The sequence below is a fragment of the Stenella coeruleoalba genome (genome assembly GCF_951394435.1).
Source record: "Stenella coeruleoalba genome assembly, chromosome: 7".
NCBI lineage: Eukaryota > Metazoa > Chordata > Mammalia > Artiodactyla > Delphinidae > Stenella > Stenella coeruleoalba.
The window spans coordinates 59,027,103-59,044,495 of record NC_137153.1 but is presented as its reverse complement, the minus strand read 5'-3'; the positions used below and the strand labels follow the sequence as shown (position 1 = coordinate 59,044,495).

The 17,393-nt window shown below is 40.2% G+C and overlaps 1 protein-coding gene across 1 annotated transcript in view; it reads right to left on the bottom strand.

The window, feature by feature from the left end:
• FREM1 (FRAS1 related extracellular matrix 1) overlaps positions 1 to 17,393 on the bottom strand; it is a 272,527-nt gene that overhangs the window by 104,047 nt on the left and 151,087 nt on the right. Inside the window, exons 17-19 of the mRNA XM_079926359.1 lie at positions 15,118 to 15,326; positions 12,134 to 12,227; positions 8,755 to 9,007 (exon numbers count right to left, since the gene is read on the bottom strand). Coding sequence (XP_079782485.1) covers positions 8,755 to 9,007; positions 12,134 to 12,227; positions 15,118 to 15,326 — 556 coding nt within the window. The remainder of the gene's footprint in view (positions 1 to 8,754; positions 9,008 to 12,133; positions 12,228 to 15,117; positions 15,327 to 17,393) is intronic.

The window sequence follows — 17,393 nt, the reverse complement described above, 5'->3', positions numbered from 1 at the left end:
ACAAGGAAAAGCTTGAGATGATATTATTAAGCAACCAAATGATTAAAGGATGAGATAACTGGATTTATTTTTAAAAAACAGTGAAGTTGAGAGAACTAAAATTAAACAATCTGCCTTCAACTTCAGGAAAATTAAAAAAAAAGACACCTCTCATCTATTCATAATTATAAAAAACAAATTGGCATAAAGTTTGTTTATTCATCATTCACTTGATAAATATATACTTAATGCCTGTTATATGAAAATTAGTGTTCTGGGTGCCTCAGCAGAGAAAAAGGCAGACGTGTTGAAAACATCAAAAGACAGTTCAAAAGAATGTCAAATGTCCAAAGACCTACTATGTGTCAGGAGCTGACACAGTCTAATGGTAGAGAAAGAAATGCAGTTCAGTTAGAACATCACAGATACGTGTATGTATTACGTGGAACCATATGAAATTGCTACTATTAAGCCATTTTTTACCTATTAAATGGAAAATTCATCTATCTCAGCCTGATTATGTACCAGGTGCTGAGGGTGAACAAGGATGAGAATATTGGCTGATGATGGCATAGGGGGCAAGGCACACACACCAGAGAAAGTCAGAGAAGTCTTTTCAGATGGCCTTGCTGGCTTTGTACTGAGCATTAAAGGATGAGTAGTTTATAAGGCAGATAAGGCAGAGAATTGGGAGATGAGGAGAGAGGACGTGTAGGGAGAGGGAGCTGGAAGAGAAGTAGAAAAATCTAGGAAATGAAAACAACTTAATCAAAAAAGCAAACATAGTACATTCAATAACTGTAATTTCAATATAATGGAAGCATAGGATACATTTACAGAAAGAGCTGGAAAATTTGGCTGAGGGTTAAACACTAAAAAGGCTACAGCATTGGTGGAAGAATTCTTTACCTTGAAATGCAATACAGTCTAAAGATATAATTTATACTTAAAATAGTTAACTGTACTGCTATTTGAAAGAAAATTTTTGAATGACCTCATATATAATGTTTGGAGAATAGAAAATTAATAATGTAATTTTATATCATAAAATATTATTCAATTAGTAAAATGTGTTTACAATAACTATATAAAATTTACTAAATATTTTAATAAACATTTTTAGGTGATTATCTAAATGAATAAAGGAATCTACAAAACTGCACATGTAACATGATTGCAACTATGTTAAAAATTATGATTATAAAAATGAAAATACTGTAACACTGAAATGTTAACAGTGATTCTCTTTGAAAGGTAAGTAAGGTAATTTTTTCAAAACTTCGTTATATTTTTTCATGTTCTCTGCAATGAGCGTGTACTGTTTTCATAATCGTAGAAATAAGATAAAATAAATCAATCGATGAAGTAAAATAATGGTGACACAATTGTTCTCTGGTGATCTTTATAACCAATGTATGGAGGAAAGAGCGGGGCCACTGAAACTTTAGATCCTATAGTACTGAAGTTCTCTTTACTCATCCTAGAAGAGCACTAAATTACTACCAACTGAGTAACGAAGTGAACATTACCAAAAAACATAACATTCAAATAACCAAACACCTTTTTGAATACAGTATTTCTGTTAATTAACTTATTTATTTTAACATCTTTATTGGAGTATAATTGCTTTATAATGTTGTGTCAGTTTCTGCTGTACAACACAGTGAATCAGCTATATGCATACGTATATCCCCTCCCTCTTCCATCTCCCTCCCAACCTCCTTATCCCACCCCTCTAGGTGACCACAAAGCACTGAGCTGATCTCCCTGTGCCATGCAGTTGCTGCTCACTAGCTATGTTTTTGGTAGTGTGTGTATATCAGTGCTACTCTCTCACTTCGTCCCAGCTTACCCTTCTCCCTCCCCATGGCCTCAAGTCCATTCTCTACAACTGCGTCTTTATCCCTGTCCTGCCCTAGGTTCCTCTGAACTTTTTTTTTTTTTGATTCCATATATATGTGTTAGCATACGGTATTTGCTTTTTTCTTTCTGACTTACTTCACTGTATGACAGACTCTAGGTCCATTCACTCACCACAAATAACTCGATTTCATTTCTTTTTATGGCTGAGTAATATTCCATCGTATATATGTGCCACATTTTCTTTATCCATTCATCTGTCAATGGACACTTAGGTTGCTTCCATGTGCTGGCTATTGTAAATAGTGCTGCAATGAACATTTTGGTACATGACTCTTTTTGAATTATGGTTTTCTCAGGGTATATACCCAGTAGTGGGATTGCTGGGTCATATGGTGGTTCTGTTTTTAGTTTCTTAAGGAACCTCCATACTGTTCTCCATGGCTGTATCAATTTACATTCCCACCAACAGTGCAAGAGGGTTCCCCTTTCTCCACACCCTCTCCACCATTTATTGTTTATAAATTTTTTGATAATGGCCATTCTGACTGGTGTGAGGTGATACCTCATTGTAGTTTTGATTTGCAGTTCTCTAATAATTAGTGATGTTGAGCAGCTTTTCATGTGCTTCTTGGCCATCTGTATGTCTTCTTCGCAGAAATGTCTATTTAGGTCTTCTGCCCATTTTTGGATTGGGTTGTTTGTTTAATATTGAGCTGCATGAGCTGTTTATATATTTTGGAGATTAATCCTTTGTCTGTTGATTTGTTTGCAAATATTTTCTCCCATTCTGAGGGTTGTCTTTTGGTCTTGTTTATGGTTTCCTTTGGTGTGCAAAAGCTTTGAAGTTTCATTAGGTCCCATTTGTTTATTTTTGTTTTTATTTCCATTTCTCTAGGAGGTGGGTCAAAAAGGATCTTGCTGTGATTTATTTCATAGAGTGTTCTGCCTGTTTTCCTCTAAAAGTTTTATAGTGTCCGATCTTACATTTAGGTCTCTAATTCATTTTGACTTTATTTTTGTGTATGGTGTTAGGGAATGTTCTAATTTCATTCTTTTACATGTAGCTGTCCAGTTTTCCCAGCACCACTTATTGAAGAGACTGTCTTTTCTCCATTGTATATCTTTGCCTCCTTGGTCATAGATTAGTTGACCATAGGTGCGTGGGTTTATCTCTGGGCTTTCTATCCTATTCCATTGATCTATATTTCTGTTTTTGTGCCAGTACCATACTGTCTTGATTACTGTAGCTTTGCAGTACAGTCTGAAGTCAGGGAGCCTGATTCCTCCAGCTCCGTTTTTCTTTCCCAAGATTGCTTTGGCTATTCGGGGTCTTTTGTGTTTCCATACAAATTGTGAAATTTTTGTTCTAGTTCTGTGAAAAATGTCATTGGTAGTCTGAAAGGGATTGCACTGATCCTGTAGATTGCTTTGGGTAATAGAGTCATTTTCACAATGTTAATTCTTCCAATCCAAGAATATGGTATATCTCTCCACTGTTTGTATCATCTTTAATTTCTTTCATCAGTGTCTTATACTTTTCTGCATACAGGTCTTCTGTCTCCTTAGGTAGGTTTATTCCTAGGTATTTTATTCTTTTTGTTGTAATGGTCAATGGGAGTGTCCTTAATTTCTCTTTCAGATTTTTCATCATTAGTTTATAGGAATGCAAGAGATTTCTGTGCATTAATTTTGTATCCTGCTACTTTACCAAATTCATTGATTAGCTCTAGTAGTTTTCTAGTAGCATCTTTAGGATCCTCTATGTATAGTATCATGTCATCTGCAAACAGTGACAGTTTTACTTCTTCCTTTCCGATTTGGATTCCTTTTATTTCTTTTTCTTCTCTTACTGCTGTGACCAAGACTATGTTGAATAATAGTCGTGAGAGTGCGCAACCCTGTCTTGTTCCTGATCTTAGTGGAAATCTTTTCAGTTTTTCACCACTGAGAACGATGTTGGCTGTGGGTTTGTCATATATGGCCTTTATTATGTTGAGGTAGGTTCCCTCTATGACTACTTTCTGCAGGGTTTTTATCATAAATGGGTGTTGAATTTTGTCAAAAGCTTTTTATGCATTTATTGGGATTATCATATGGCTTTTATCCTTCAATTTGTTAATATGGTGTATCACATTGATTGATTTGTGTATAATGAAGAATCCTTGCATTCCTGGGATAAACTCCACTTGATCATGGTGTATGATCCTTTTAATGTGCTGCTGGATTCTGTTTGCTAGCATTCTGTTACAGATTTTTGCATCTATGTTCATCAGAGATACTGGTCTTTAGTTTTCTTTTTTTGTGACATCTTTGTCTGGTTTTGGTATCAGAGTGATGGTGGCCTCGTAGAATGAGTTTGGGAGTGTTCCTCCCTCTGCTATATTTTGGAAGAGTTTGAGAAGGATAGGTGTCAGCTCTTCTATAAATGTTTGATAAAAATCGCCTGTGAAGCCACCTGGTCCTGGGCTTTTGTTTTTTGGAAGATTTTTAATCACAGTTTCAATTTCAGTGCTTGTGACTGGTCTGTTTATATTTTCTATTTCTTCCTGGTTCAGTCTCGGAAGGTTGTGCTTTTCTATGAATTTGTCCATTTCTTCCAGGTTGTCCATTTTATTGGCATATAGCTGCCTGTAGTAATCTCTCATGATTCTTTTGTATTTCTGCAGTGTCAGTTGTCACTTCTCCTTTTTCATTTCTAATTCTATTGATTTGAGTCCTCTCCCTTTTTTTCTTGATGAGTCTAACTAGTGGTTTATCAATTTTGTTTATCTTCTCAAAGAACCAGCTTTTAGTTTTATTGATGTTTGATATTGTTTCCTTCATTTCTTTTTCATTTATTTCTGATCTGATCTTTATGATTTCTTTCCTTGTGCTAACTTTGGGGAGTTTTTTGTTCTTCTTCCTCTGTTTGATTTAGGTGTAAGGTTAGGTTGTTTATTTGAGATGTTTCTTGTTCCTTGAGGTAGTATTGTATTGCTATAAACTTCCCTCTTAGAACTGCTTTTTGCTGTATCCCACAGGTTTCGGGTCTTCGTGTTTTCATTGTCATTTTTTCTAGGTATTTTTTGATTTCCTCTTTGAATTCTTCAGTGGTCTCTTGGTTATTTAGTAGTGTATTGTTTAGCCTCCATGCGTGTGTATTATTTACAGATTTTTTCCTGTAATTGATATCTAGTCTCAGAGCACTGTGGGCAGAAAAGATACTTGATAGGATTTCAATTTTCTTAAATTTACCAAGGCTTGATTTGTGACCCAAGATATGGTCTATCCTGGAGAACATTCCATAAGCACTTGAGAAGAAAGTGTATTCTGTTGTTTGGGGATGGAATGTCCTATAAATATCAATTAAGTCCATCTTGTTTAATATCATTTAAAGCTTGTGTTTCCTTATTTATTTTCATTTTGGATGATCTGTCCATTGGTGAAAGTGGGGTTTTAAAGTCCCCTACTATGATTGTGTTACTGTCAATTTCCCCTTCTATGGCTGTTAGCATTTGCCTAAGGTACTGAGGTGCTCCTATGTTGGGTTCACAAATATTTACAATTGTTATATCTTCTTATTGGATCGATCCCTTGATCATTATGTAGTCTCCTTCTTTGTCTTTTTTTTTTTTTTTTTTTTTGATGGGTGGTGCTCTATTCCTGTCTTACTGGTTGTTTGGCCTGAGATGTCTAGCAGTGGAGTTTGCAGGCAGGCAGATAGAGCTTGATCTTGGTGCTCAGATGAGGTCCTCCAGGAGGCCTCACTCAGATTGATATTCCCTGGGGTGTGAGGTTCTCTGTTAGTCCAGCAATTTGTACTCGGAGCTCCCACCACAGGAGCTCGGGCCCAACCTCCGGCCTGGGAACCAAAATCTCACAAGCTTCATGGCACGGTAAAAAAAAAAAAAAAAAAAAAAAGGAGCAGTACAATATCAAAGAATAAAAAACAAAATAAAATTGGAATGATAAAAAATATATTAGGAAAAATAAAACTATAATCAAAACACCTGCAACAAGGTAAAATAAAACCACAACAGAAAAAAGAAAAAAAGGTGGGGGGGAACAAGCCAAAAGGAGAGAACAATAACAAAATATAAAGCATAAAATAAAATTAGAAAAATAAAAGATTTATTAGGAAAAATAAAAATATAAAAGAATCAACAACAATGAATCAACATCGTAAAACAGAACCCCAATCTAAAAGAGAAAAAAAGCCTTGGCTATGGGGGTGGAGTTTAGGTGGGGGTGGAACTTAGGTAGGGGAGTGGTTTAGGGTGGGGTGGGGCTTAGGCGGGTGGGTGGGTGACGTTTAAGTGTGGGGTGGGGCCTAGGCTCAGGACCCACGTAGCCAGAAAAGGCCCTAGGGGCAGGGTCTAGGCAGGGAGACATTCAAGCATGGGGCAGGGCCTCTGCTTAGGACCTGCTCGGAAGGGGAGAGGCAGCACATGGAAAGGAGGGCCTCTGGAGTGTGGAGTTCTGGAGTTTGGAGGTAAAGCCCTGGGTCAGGGTGTGTGGGTGGAGTTTAGACCCAGCGCGTTGGAGGGGGTCTCCGAGTGCAGAGGTGGGGCCCTGGGTGGGGGCGTAGAGGCGGGGCTTGGGCTCGGAGCAGCAGGAGGGAGGCTCTGAGGGCAGAGGATTAGGCCCAAGAGCCCAGTAGGCTCCCCGGTGCCTAAGTGGACAGGGAAAGCACTGGCTCCATTCCCTTCCATTCCTCCATTCCCCTCCCCCACCATCTCCCCCAGGGTCTCCCCTGTTGCCGCTGGACCCCTAACTGTGGGTGGGTCCCGCTGGGTGTAGGAACTCCTCCCCTCCCCCAGCTGCCCCTCAGGGCTGCCGGTCCCACTTTTGCTCCCCCTTCCCTCCCTCCTACTCCCTCAGGACCTGCACAGCTGGAGGGGGCCTCAGGTGGTCAGAGGATCAGGCCCCGGATCTCAGCAGGTTCCTGGGGGCCCAAGTGGGCAGGGGAAACCTGGCCACGCTCCCTTTTAATCCTCTGCCCTCCCAATGGTCCCCCAATTTTCCCCTTCAGGCATGGGATCCCTTCCCCTCCCCCAGCCACCCTTCAGCAGGGGCTCCAGTCCCATCCCGCCTCCACTTCTTCTCCCCCTTCACTTCCCCCATACCCCGCGTCCTACCCAGTCACTGGGGGTTCCTCCCATCCCCTTAGGTGTCCGTGGTCCCACTGGTGCCTAGTAGGTGCCCTAGTTGTGAGGAGACGCGAATTCAGCGTCCTCCTAGTATGCCATCTTGACTCTGCCCCTCTGTTAATTTATTAACATAACAAAAAAGTCTATCTGAAACAATTTGCCCCAGTGTCCCACTAGGTCTTATGAAAAAAATGTGTCAACACTCTCTTCTATGGCCACCACACTAGAAGAGAGTTATACGTATGTACAACTGTTGCTTAACGTCTGGAACAAAGCGCAGGAAGAGAAGACAGATTCACCTCACCACTAATTTATCTATGCTGTGTGAGCCTGCCAAAGATGTTAAAATTATGTAAAAATCAACAATCACTGGTCTTTGGATCACTTTTCTGCTAGCCTGAGAACTACTGGGGAAATTAAAAAGAAGCACCTAGCTGTAAACTCTTGAGAGACATTGAGAGACATCGAACAAGTGGGCTAAGCTCCTCAGGACAAGGAAAGAGCCAATGAAACCTTTCCTAAGACTTAACATAAAGAAGAAGATAAGGAGATAGCATTTAAAGAAAAAAGATGTTTAGTTGAGTGATTAAGAACTGGTATCGCAATGAATCACTGTTTTTTAAAGTACCCATAAAAATATTATTTCAAAATGTTTTCTCCCATGTCCAAATGAATCCTTTGCTATCTCAATCCCCCTCCTTGAATTCCCTCCCACCTCCCTGCTTGTATTCTCTCTCTCTCTGTCTCTTCAAATAAGAAAATGATTTGAATTCCGATACCTCTTATTTCTTGTATCACTCACCTGGCCTCCCACACCCAATCACACTTCCCCCATGGAATTTCCAGGTTAGAGAGGCATATGGATGAGTAAACGTGAAATTGTAATGGAGTGTGATAAAACTTAGGTAGAGGAAGTAGATGTATTATTACTGAGGAAGTGGCCCCAACCCAGAAATCAGATGTGGGAGGGGTGGTGATGTGGCGATGGGCAGATGTGTCACGCTGTCATCTTTACGTGGGAATGTGTTTGTCTTACTCCTTTAAATCAAAAGTCCTTCATAGTAGGGTTTGGGTTATACTCCTTTGTAAAGCCACAGTGCCTACTACTGTGCCTCGCAGACATCAGATGTTGAATTCACATCTTCTCTACATGAACATTTTACATAAGGAACAAATGCCATCCGGATAACAATATAATGCAATGCCAGAAATGTAACTACAGTGCTAATAAACTAGCATTTACTGTATCTCTCATCTATGTCCACCACTGTCATGTGCTGTGGACAAGTTACACAAAAGTGTAAGACACGATCTTTGCTTTTCAAGAACTCAAAGGTCAGACCGGTTTCTTCTTAGGAGCTAGGTGATAATCAGGAAACTTTTACAGTTAATAAGATAATTATCTTAGGGAGCCTACTTCAGGCATTTCTGTTATGATTTAGGGAGCCAGAAGCTGAGATGGTCAAATAATCTTCTTCATATTGACCAAAATAGGAACGAGGACAAGCCAGGGTGAATTGAAGGTCTATGTGGAAGCATCAGGAGCAGAGCAGCAATAACACTTGATCTTTCTCAACTCTGTGAAATTCATTATATTACTGAGATCAAGAAATACTTCTGAATATGGTGATCATACTTGAAAATGGGAGATGGGCTGCCACTCTTTTAATGGAAGGAAGCATTAAGACTGTTAGATTATCAGAGCCCACAGCAAGGAGTGGGCTAAGACTCTGTCATGTTGCTGCATCCCCACTCTCAGACTAGTCACAGTTCTGTCACTTACCTGTGTGTTTGTACGTCACAGCCCCTGCCGTAACATCTCCCTGAGAAAACTGACGCACTGTGACCCCAGCTTTCCTCACTGTCCCATGCTGAGGTTCTCGAACAATCATGAACATCAGTTTCATATCATCACTGTCCACATCAGTAGCAAAAATGTATTCAGAGGTAATGACCACCTCTTCGCCCTCTGAGCAGTACATCATGGGAATGAGGTCTGCCTTTAGGACCGGTGGCTCATCATTTACAGGCAACACCTAAGCAGGAAAAAAAAATGCATGTTTTCAAGAAAAAAGAGCAATGACAAATTGCCCAACTGGTAACTCATAGCTCATAACTGGAATGACAGGCATTTTCAATCTTCCAGACACGTGAAACAATAGCCATGGCATTTGGCCAAGCCATCTGTATCTTTTAACTTTCCCCAGATGAACCAACTTGTAAGAAATGACCCACATGAGAGACATTTTAGGTAGGGATGGGAGAGCATGGTTATGGTTTGGGGCTCAAAGCTCTCGTTTGTTTCAAGACAGACAAAATCTAAATGTGATATAAAGCATCCTTCACCCAAGCCCCTATCCTCCTTTGCTAAATTTACCCATATTCTACGGGAAATCTAGTCCTTGTGGTCTGAGCATTTACGTTTACCACATCAAAGTTATTTATATTTCAAATTACTTGATGATTACAAGGCTTTCCTCTACTCTCAACTTCCTGCCACCCAGGAAGTTTCTTTGGACTTATAATAAGCAGCAGCTGCACTTCAAACATTTTGAGTTAAATCTGAAACCCCATAACCATTAAATCAATGCCAGTTTTCAACTTGATAAAACATTTTTCTCTCACTGTCATGAAAATAAAATTTCCAAGCAGAAAGGGAAAAAAAGCAACATGGGATCACACTGGCTGTCCAAATTTTAAAAGATTTTGTAGAAATGTGAAAAAGTATGTCTTCTAAACAGGAATGAAGGACAGTCCTCCTCTGAGTTCACGACCACAACTCGGCGTGTGCTGCACATCTATTTATCAAGTCTGGCCTCTGAATACTGTCACCCCTACATTTCCTTGCCCCACGCTTTAGCCAATGTGATCTTTTTCAAACGTGGCTTTCATCAAGTCATCTAACTGTGGGAACCTTCAATGGCTTCCCAGAGCTTCTCCTAGTATGTCTTCGGCTTCATCTCATGCTATGGGGTTCCTTTGCCACTCCTGTCCATTTCTACCCCCAAGACACTGTGTTCCACACATGTCAGGCCTTTGCCCCGTCTTTGCATCTTCTGTCTGTCCCTTGCCTGGTATGTTCTCCCGTAGCTCTTTGCTTGGCTGCCTCCTCCTTCAGGTTACATATGGATTCCTCCAGGAAAACTTCTTAACAACTCAGACTCACTTAGAAACTTCCCTTGTTTACTCTCTTTTAGTACCCTGTTCACTTGTAGAACACATCCACATTTTAACTGATTATTTCAGTGATAATCTGTTTAAAGCCTGCCTTCATCCCTTGCCCATAACTCCAAAAGAAGAGGAAGTTTATTTATCTTGTTCATCAACACAGCCCAAGAATTTAGCATAGGACATGGCATATAGCAGGCACTTATTAAGTATTTATGGAATAAACGAATGAATGAATGTAACTACGTATATATGCCCTGGTTACCCGACTGTTTCAACAGGCTAACAACTCGACAACAAATACACATGAAATTATGAAGACACTTTCCTTTAACAGGTAGAGAGATGGGGTGATGGAAACCCAGGTTTATTTATTTAACTAAAGATAGAAAAGTATGCAATACTCTATTCCATTTTCTATTGGCTTATTAGGAAACAATATCTTTGTTCAAGTCCTCTGCGTAGATTCAGTGAAGACCTTCTTTATCATTGTTCTTGACCCCATCTGATCAATCTCACCAATACATTCATGATCATCACCTTGCAGCAGTTCACAAAATATCCTCAGCTTTCAAATGCATAAAAAGTCCAAAGGCAATAGAATTAAAAACATTCCTCCTGAATGAAAAAAAATCACACATAATTGTCTAAAACTTTCCTGAAGCTCTGATTGGTTTCCAAAGGCTCTGCCCTTTTGTCTCAAAAGTAATAATACATAAATTCTTTTCCCCAAATTCACTGCTTAGGGTCATTAATGAGAAGATGGCCATGGACAGAAGACAGAGTTGGGGTTTTCACCATAAATTTGCTTTTCAGGAAAAAAAATTAACTCAGAAAAGCTTTCTTTATATGTAAAAGTCTGCCAATAAAGAAAACTCTCCTTTTTGAAGCTGAAATAACGTACTGCTTTTCCTCTAGATACAAGACCATCATTAGAACTAAGTGGAAAAAATGAAAAGAAGTGGCTATGCACTGTGACTGGCATGGATAAGTGCTCAGGAAATGTTAGCAAGCATGGTAATTACAATCACCTGTTAATTTAGATCTGGGCAGTGGTGAGGAGGAAAGAACACTGGCCTGAGTACAAGAGTGGAGATGCCAGCCCAGGTCTACATGGTCAAGTTAATGGCTTTGGACAAGTCATTGAACCTTCTCAGACCTTTGCTATAGGACGGGGATAATTTCTTTTCTGTGTACTTCTTAAAACACTAGAATGATGTGATCATTCTTAATTATTAACTGTAAAATATCTTACAAACACATTATTATGACCATTAATAATAATTTCATACTACAAAGAACTGACAAAATTGAAACAGAAATAGAATTTGGTACGGTAAGAATAATTAGTGGATCTTCAGGAAGTGTGATAAGTCTTCTGCTGACCCTCCTTTGTCACTAACTATAAATACCTGCAAATCCCATGAGTTATGCTTGTGGACGTGGATGGTCACCCAACAGAGAAACTCGGGGGTTCCCATCAGGCCTTTGAGCATATACTCAACCTTTATGTGCAGATTTTCCTTCATTTTTCAAAAGAGGGAAAATAATCATCTCAAACAGGCCAGGGGTATATAGTACAGGAATTCACAAAGGGTCACATCGCACATATAGATACGGCTCCTTGCACACAACAGGGAAAAGCCCAGCGATGCTAGCCTAACCTGTCCAACTGCTAAATAAATATTTCTGGGCATGACAGATCAAAAATATTAGAAATAATTTATACATGGAAATGACTGCTTTTTAAATTAAGTCTCTGGGTTTGAGGTCAGAGTAGTTCTACCTTTAAATCGATTGGCACAAGAAACTCATACGCCCATTTCACCAATATAACTTTGCTCTCTATTGCCTGTCCTGACATAATCAAAGATGTAAGCAGACACCTTCTTGCTTTGAAGTCCACGTGCTTCAATTTCTATCAGAGACCCCAAGAGGCTTCCAGACTAGAAGGTTTGTTTCTATATGAACCATGGAGGAAACTTACTACGTACCTCAATGTATAGCACACATTCTGCTGCATTTATGCCATCTGTGACCTCCAGTAGTATGTCATCCTGAAGTATCTCAGATCCATCATGCTGATACCTGTGGGGATGATAGCTGTCACTAACCTCTCAAGGCCACTGTCAGAGTGCACTGAGATTCCTGTCACAAGAACTTTCCCATGGTTTTGGCCATATGTTCAACAAATAAATAAATAACCAAACCCCCAGCATAATCATGAAGTCACATATGTAACTACTGTACTCAAGTATCCTTAAATGTAAAATTGCTCCACCCTGGAAAAATGTGTTTATGCATTCATAACTTGTCCCCAAATCAAAAAGCAGCTCTTCAAATTGTCACTGTAAAAACGGGAACCAGTGGGTGTAGCTCTGCCTACTTACCGAAAACACTGCTGGGGGCAAAGGGGACACTGAGACTGAGCAGTGACAGGTAAAAGTGGGACACTACGTGGATTTTGGTAATTCTCCCTCCTCCCCCACTTTTAAGGTTATTCCTTCCGCCTGTGCTCTGGATTGATTCAGCTCTGCCCTAAAACTTTATCTATGCATTATTCATTGCCTCTCTCCTGCCACTTCCCCCTTGCTATTTACTAACTCTTTTCCTCTGAACCTATAAAGATTCTTGAATTTCTCTAGACTTAAAAGTATTTTTTCGGGACTTCCCTGGTAGCACAGTGGTTAAGAATCCACCTGCCATTGCAGGGGACACAGGTTCAATCCCTGGTCTGGGAAGATCCCACGTGCCATGGAGCAACTAAGCCACGTGCCACAACTATTGAGCCTGCGCTCTAGAGCCTGCAAGCCACAACTACTAAGCCCACATGCCACAACTACTGAAGCCCGTGCGCCTAGAGCCCGTGCTCCACAAGAGAAGCCACCTCTCGCCGCAACTAGAGAAAGCCCACACGCAGCAGTGAAGACCCAACGCAGCCAAAAATAAATAAATAAATTTACAAAAAATGTATATATATATTTTTTCTTGGTCTTGCCTTGACCCTATTTCCTTTTAATTCTCAGTCAAGTTTCTTAAAGGAATTGTCTAATTCTAGACTTTCCATTTACTCTTCAGTCCACTGTAGTGATACACAGTAAGTTCTAAATAATTGTTGAACTGAGTCAAATTTTTAGCTTATCAGTGATCCATTCAAGACACTGAGTTATGGAAATAAGTTCTAGGAAATGAAATTAAAAGTTGCTTTAGGGCTTCCCTGGTGGCGCAGTGGTTGAGAGTCCGCCTGCCAATGCAGGGGACCCGGATTCGTGCCCCGGTCTGGGAGGATCCCACATGCCGCAGAGCGGCTGGGCCCGTGAGCCATGGCCGCTGAGCCTGTACGTCCGGAGCCTGTGCTCCACAACGGGAGAGGCCACAGCAGTGAGAGGCCCGCGTACCGCAAAAAAAAAAAAAGTTGCTTTAAAAATTGTATTGTATATTGAACATATGTAATGTTTACATATGAAAAAATTCCAGGGCTAAAAGGTGTTTTACTCAGGACGAGACTCACCCATACACTAGCTAGGGATTCGATTCCATTGGTGGAGAAAGCCCACCTCCTACTCCCAATTTCCCTCCCAACACTGCCTCCTATGCTTTACTTTGTCATACTCCCTGATATCTTCATCAAAAATAGATTGGTATGTGATAATGTGCTAATTCAAATATACTTACCATGCTAATGCCTCTAAAAGGTCTAGGAGTACACATCCAAATGCATGGCTATGGAATCAAACAGAACTTCTTTCAAAACCAGAGTCCTGCACACACTAGCTAAGTGACCTTAACCTCTTCGTGTCTTCGTTATTTCAACTATAATATGAGAACAGAACCATCTACCTTGTCAGGTTTGATTGCTGTGAAGTTTAATGAAAAAAAAACCATAATTGCAAGTCTCTAGAAGAATGCTTGAAATATACGTGCTGGCAAACACTGGTACTTTTTTTTTTTCTATCCATCGTTCATTCCCTAGTAAGAATTACCTAAACAGAGCTCTCTTTCTAACAGGTAGGAAAGAGCTGAGATCTTGGGGAAAAAAGGAAATTTTAATGAGGATAAAAGTAGTGAAAAGAGGTTAAGATATTGGAAACTGTAAATAAAGCAGTGTAACTAAACTGTGGGATGAAAATGATCTTCCTGTACACAAATTCTCCTTCCCCATCAATTTCTAAATGTAGAACTAAGCATTTGATGCCTAATACCTTCTACTACACTTTATCAAAAAGGACAAAATTCCCATTTATAACTTGAACTTGTACAAGTGAGAAATTAACCAGTATGTTTGTCTACCTGACCACTGCTTTTGAGTACCTTGCATTGTTTTACAAAGATGTTTTACTAGATTTTAAAGAAAAAGTTTCTTACATAACTGCATTAGGTAGAAGAAATGAAAGTCCTCAAGGTGAGGGGAACTACTGTAGGACCATGAGACAGGGATTACTCCACCCCTGACTGGAAGAGGCCCAAGTACTATTCCATGTCCTACCTACCCAACCTACCCTACGTATTTGCCCTCAAATCCCCTCCCCAGTAAAATGGATTAAAAATTCACACTAAGGACTTCGATCAACAGAGTTCTATCCCAGAGTTGCCAGGGTTAAGAAATTGGCTTTTCTTAAAACCAAGTTCAATTATGTAGATTAGCCTTATAGATTATCTCAGACTCTATTCATCTAGTTTGATTGTTACCCCTTGTGATACATGCAGTTGCAGCAAATTTAATATTCATGCTAATCGAGTTTTTGTTGCTCAAATATTCATAATGTCATTCCTACCAGTACAGCAAGCCAGAGGGAAAGAAAATGCCTTGGGGGGAAACTAAAGGATTGTCATTTCTAATTTTCAACTGACCCTGGAAAAGTATTAGGTGGCATGTTGCTACCCCTGAAAGAATTGGACAAACTTCTTACACTGCCTCACAATTGATTCAGATGGGAGGCAAAGCACGTAAAACAAAGAAGCCAGGAAATGTTCTGACCTAACTTTTAAGGTCTGGAGGTCTCCCCAAGAAAATATGGCCCCTGTGTTTAGAGGAAATCCATTCAACTCCACCCTTCCATGCTGAGGCTGTCTCTGCAGGGAGAGGTGGATGTTGTCCAGTTTGGTGTCCACATCAGAAACCAGGACATGCTCTGTGCTGATGACACACTGACTCCCCTCAGCCACTCTCAGAGGGTTGGTAAATACCTAGAAAGAAGGAAGGAAACATTTAAAGCCTTGTTCCATGAGGTGTACCTGAAGACAGAGCTCATGAAACCAACAGAAAACTTCCAGCACCATTTTCACATGTCAATCAAACTCTCAAGAATGTGCTCAAGGGAACAAGTTCATAGCTGAACATCCTGGCTGAAAAGTATTTTTCACTAAATGCTTCCAATTCTAAACATTGATGGACACAAAGAAACAAGGCAGATCTAGAAACCTGAAAGCATCTGCATTTCACTGATCTCAGACCCTGTAGAGTAGAAGCAGCAGTCAGATTTACCATCACTGGTGCTAAACTGAGAAAATAACAACATTCCTCATCGTGTCCACACCTGCCATTGCTCGGCACATATGTACCTTAATCTACAAAATGAACAAAACCTACATCAAATTCCCCTAGAGAAAGAATCCATCCCTTTTTACACCCTAAAGATTCTTAAAGACTTGGGAAATTGACTGGAGCTTTTAAGCATCAGGGTAGTGAGTGTTTTAGATATGGAAGTAGAACAGGGAAATGAAAGACTAGAAATTGAAGATTTCATAGGAAATAGATTTATTCAAGCATTAGACTTAAATATTAAAGCCATAAAGATAATTTTCTCTAACAGAAAAACTCACCGCTCAATAAAAATTTACTTGAAAGTAAAAAGCAAGTTAGAAGGGCTTGGGCTGTTTTATCATCACATTGGGAGTTGGCAAGAAGTGTTCCATGGTCAAACACATCTAGAAAATAGTCACATACGGTATCTTCACCTTGGAAGTTTATAAGATTCGTAAGTGTATTCAGCACTCTGAGACCCTACAGTAGGAAAATCTGCTAACTTTGTTTAACCTATCATTTTCTCAAATTTGTATTACTACACAGAAGCAAAAACAGGGAGATACAGTTGGGCTACCAAGTCATGGGCTCTGAAGGCTCCTCACACACGATCTGGGGTGAGCGCTCTGCTAACGTGAGGACACAGGGTTCTCTGAGGAAGTAGCTACTCTCTTCAGAGCAGCTGCCACTCCTAGAAAGGAGAGCACTCCCTAAGGCAAGAGCTGGTAAAGAGGACGGAGGCCCGAGAAATGAGCAGAGGAAAGGGAAGTGAGCAAGAAATCACAGCCTCCACCCACAGCCCTGCTCCATCCTCCCACCCACCAGGGCACAGCCGCCCCAAGGGCAGTTCCTTGGATCATGGAAATGATGAGACCATGCTCCCTGGGACAGCTGCCTTGTATTCTGTAATAAACTACTTCTGCCAGCAAAGGACGACATAAAGTAAGAGCCTTTTCTCCCTACAGCCACTCACCCGCACCCTTCCTAAGTGCCTTACTCTGATTTTGCCAAACCTACATTTTCACTGTTTGTAGGAGAAAGAAATAAATGGAGTTCTTATTTAAAGAGGATTATTACCACTGAAACATGGTCCATGTCCGCCAACCTCATTTTGTCCTGAGTTGCATCGATTAATATCCCAAGATGCTAAGTTTCAAGGAATATACTTTGCCTCATTAGACGATTTTTAAATATATATGTATTTCAGGACAACTTTAAAAAACTAAAAGCTAATTTGCCCCCCCCCCCCATTAATTATTCACTTTCTAGTCCCTGCCTGAACCCAGTGCTTGGATTTCTGGAACTTCAGGCCAGCATGGTGTCAAGATCCCCTAAAGGTTATCACTTAGCCCAGCGATAACTGTGGATTTTCACACCAGGGAACCACTCCCATGACTAGGTTCACTGAAGCCACTCATTTAATTTTATTTCTACTACTCTCAGTTCTCTACAGTACTATTTCATTTGTCCCATCCACTGTAGAAAAAAGACAGAAGCCACTAAGCCTCCTGAGCCCCAAGTCCTCGTAACTATTCCATTTACCTTCAAATGATGGAGGTAACTATTCACTTCACCCTTTCTGGTTTTTACCACAGATCATCTTTCTCTAGCAAGAGGCTGGACAGCTTGGCATAAAAAACTGTTTCTCTGTGATTGTTCTGTAACACACATTAGCTTCTTTAGATGCTGGGCTATTTCAGGGCATGTACCTCATACATAGAAAAGGATGG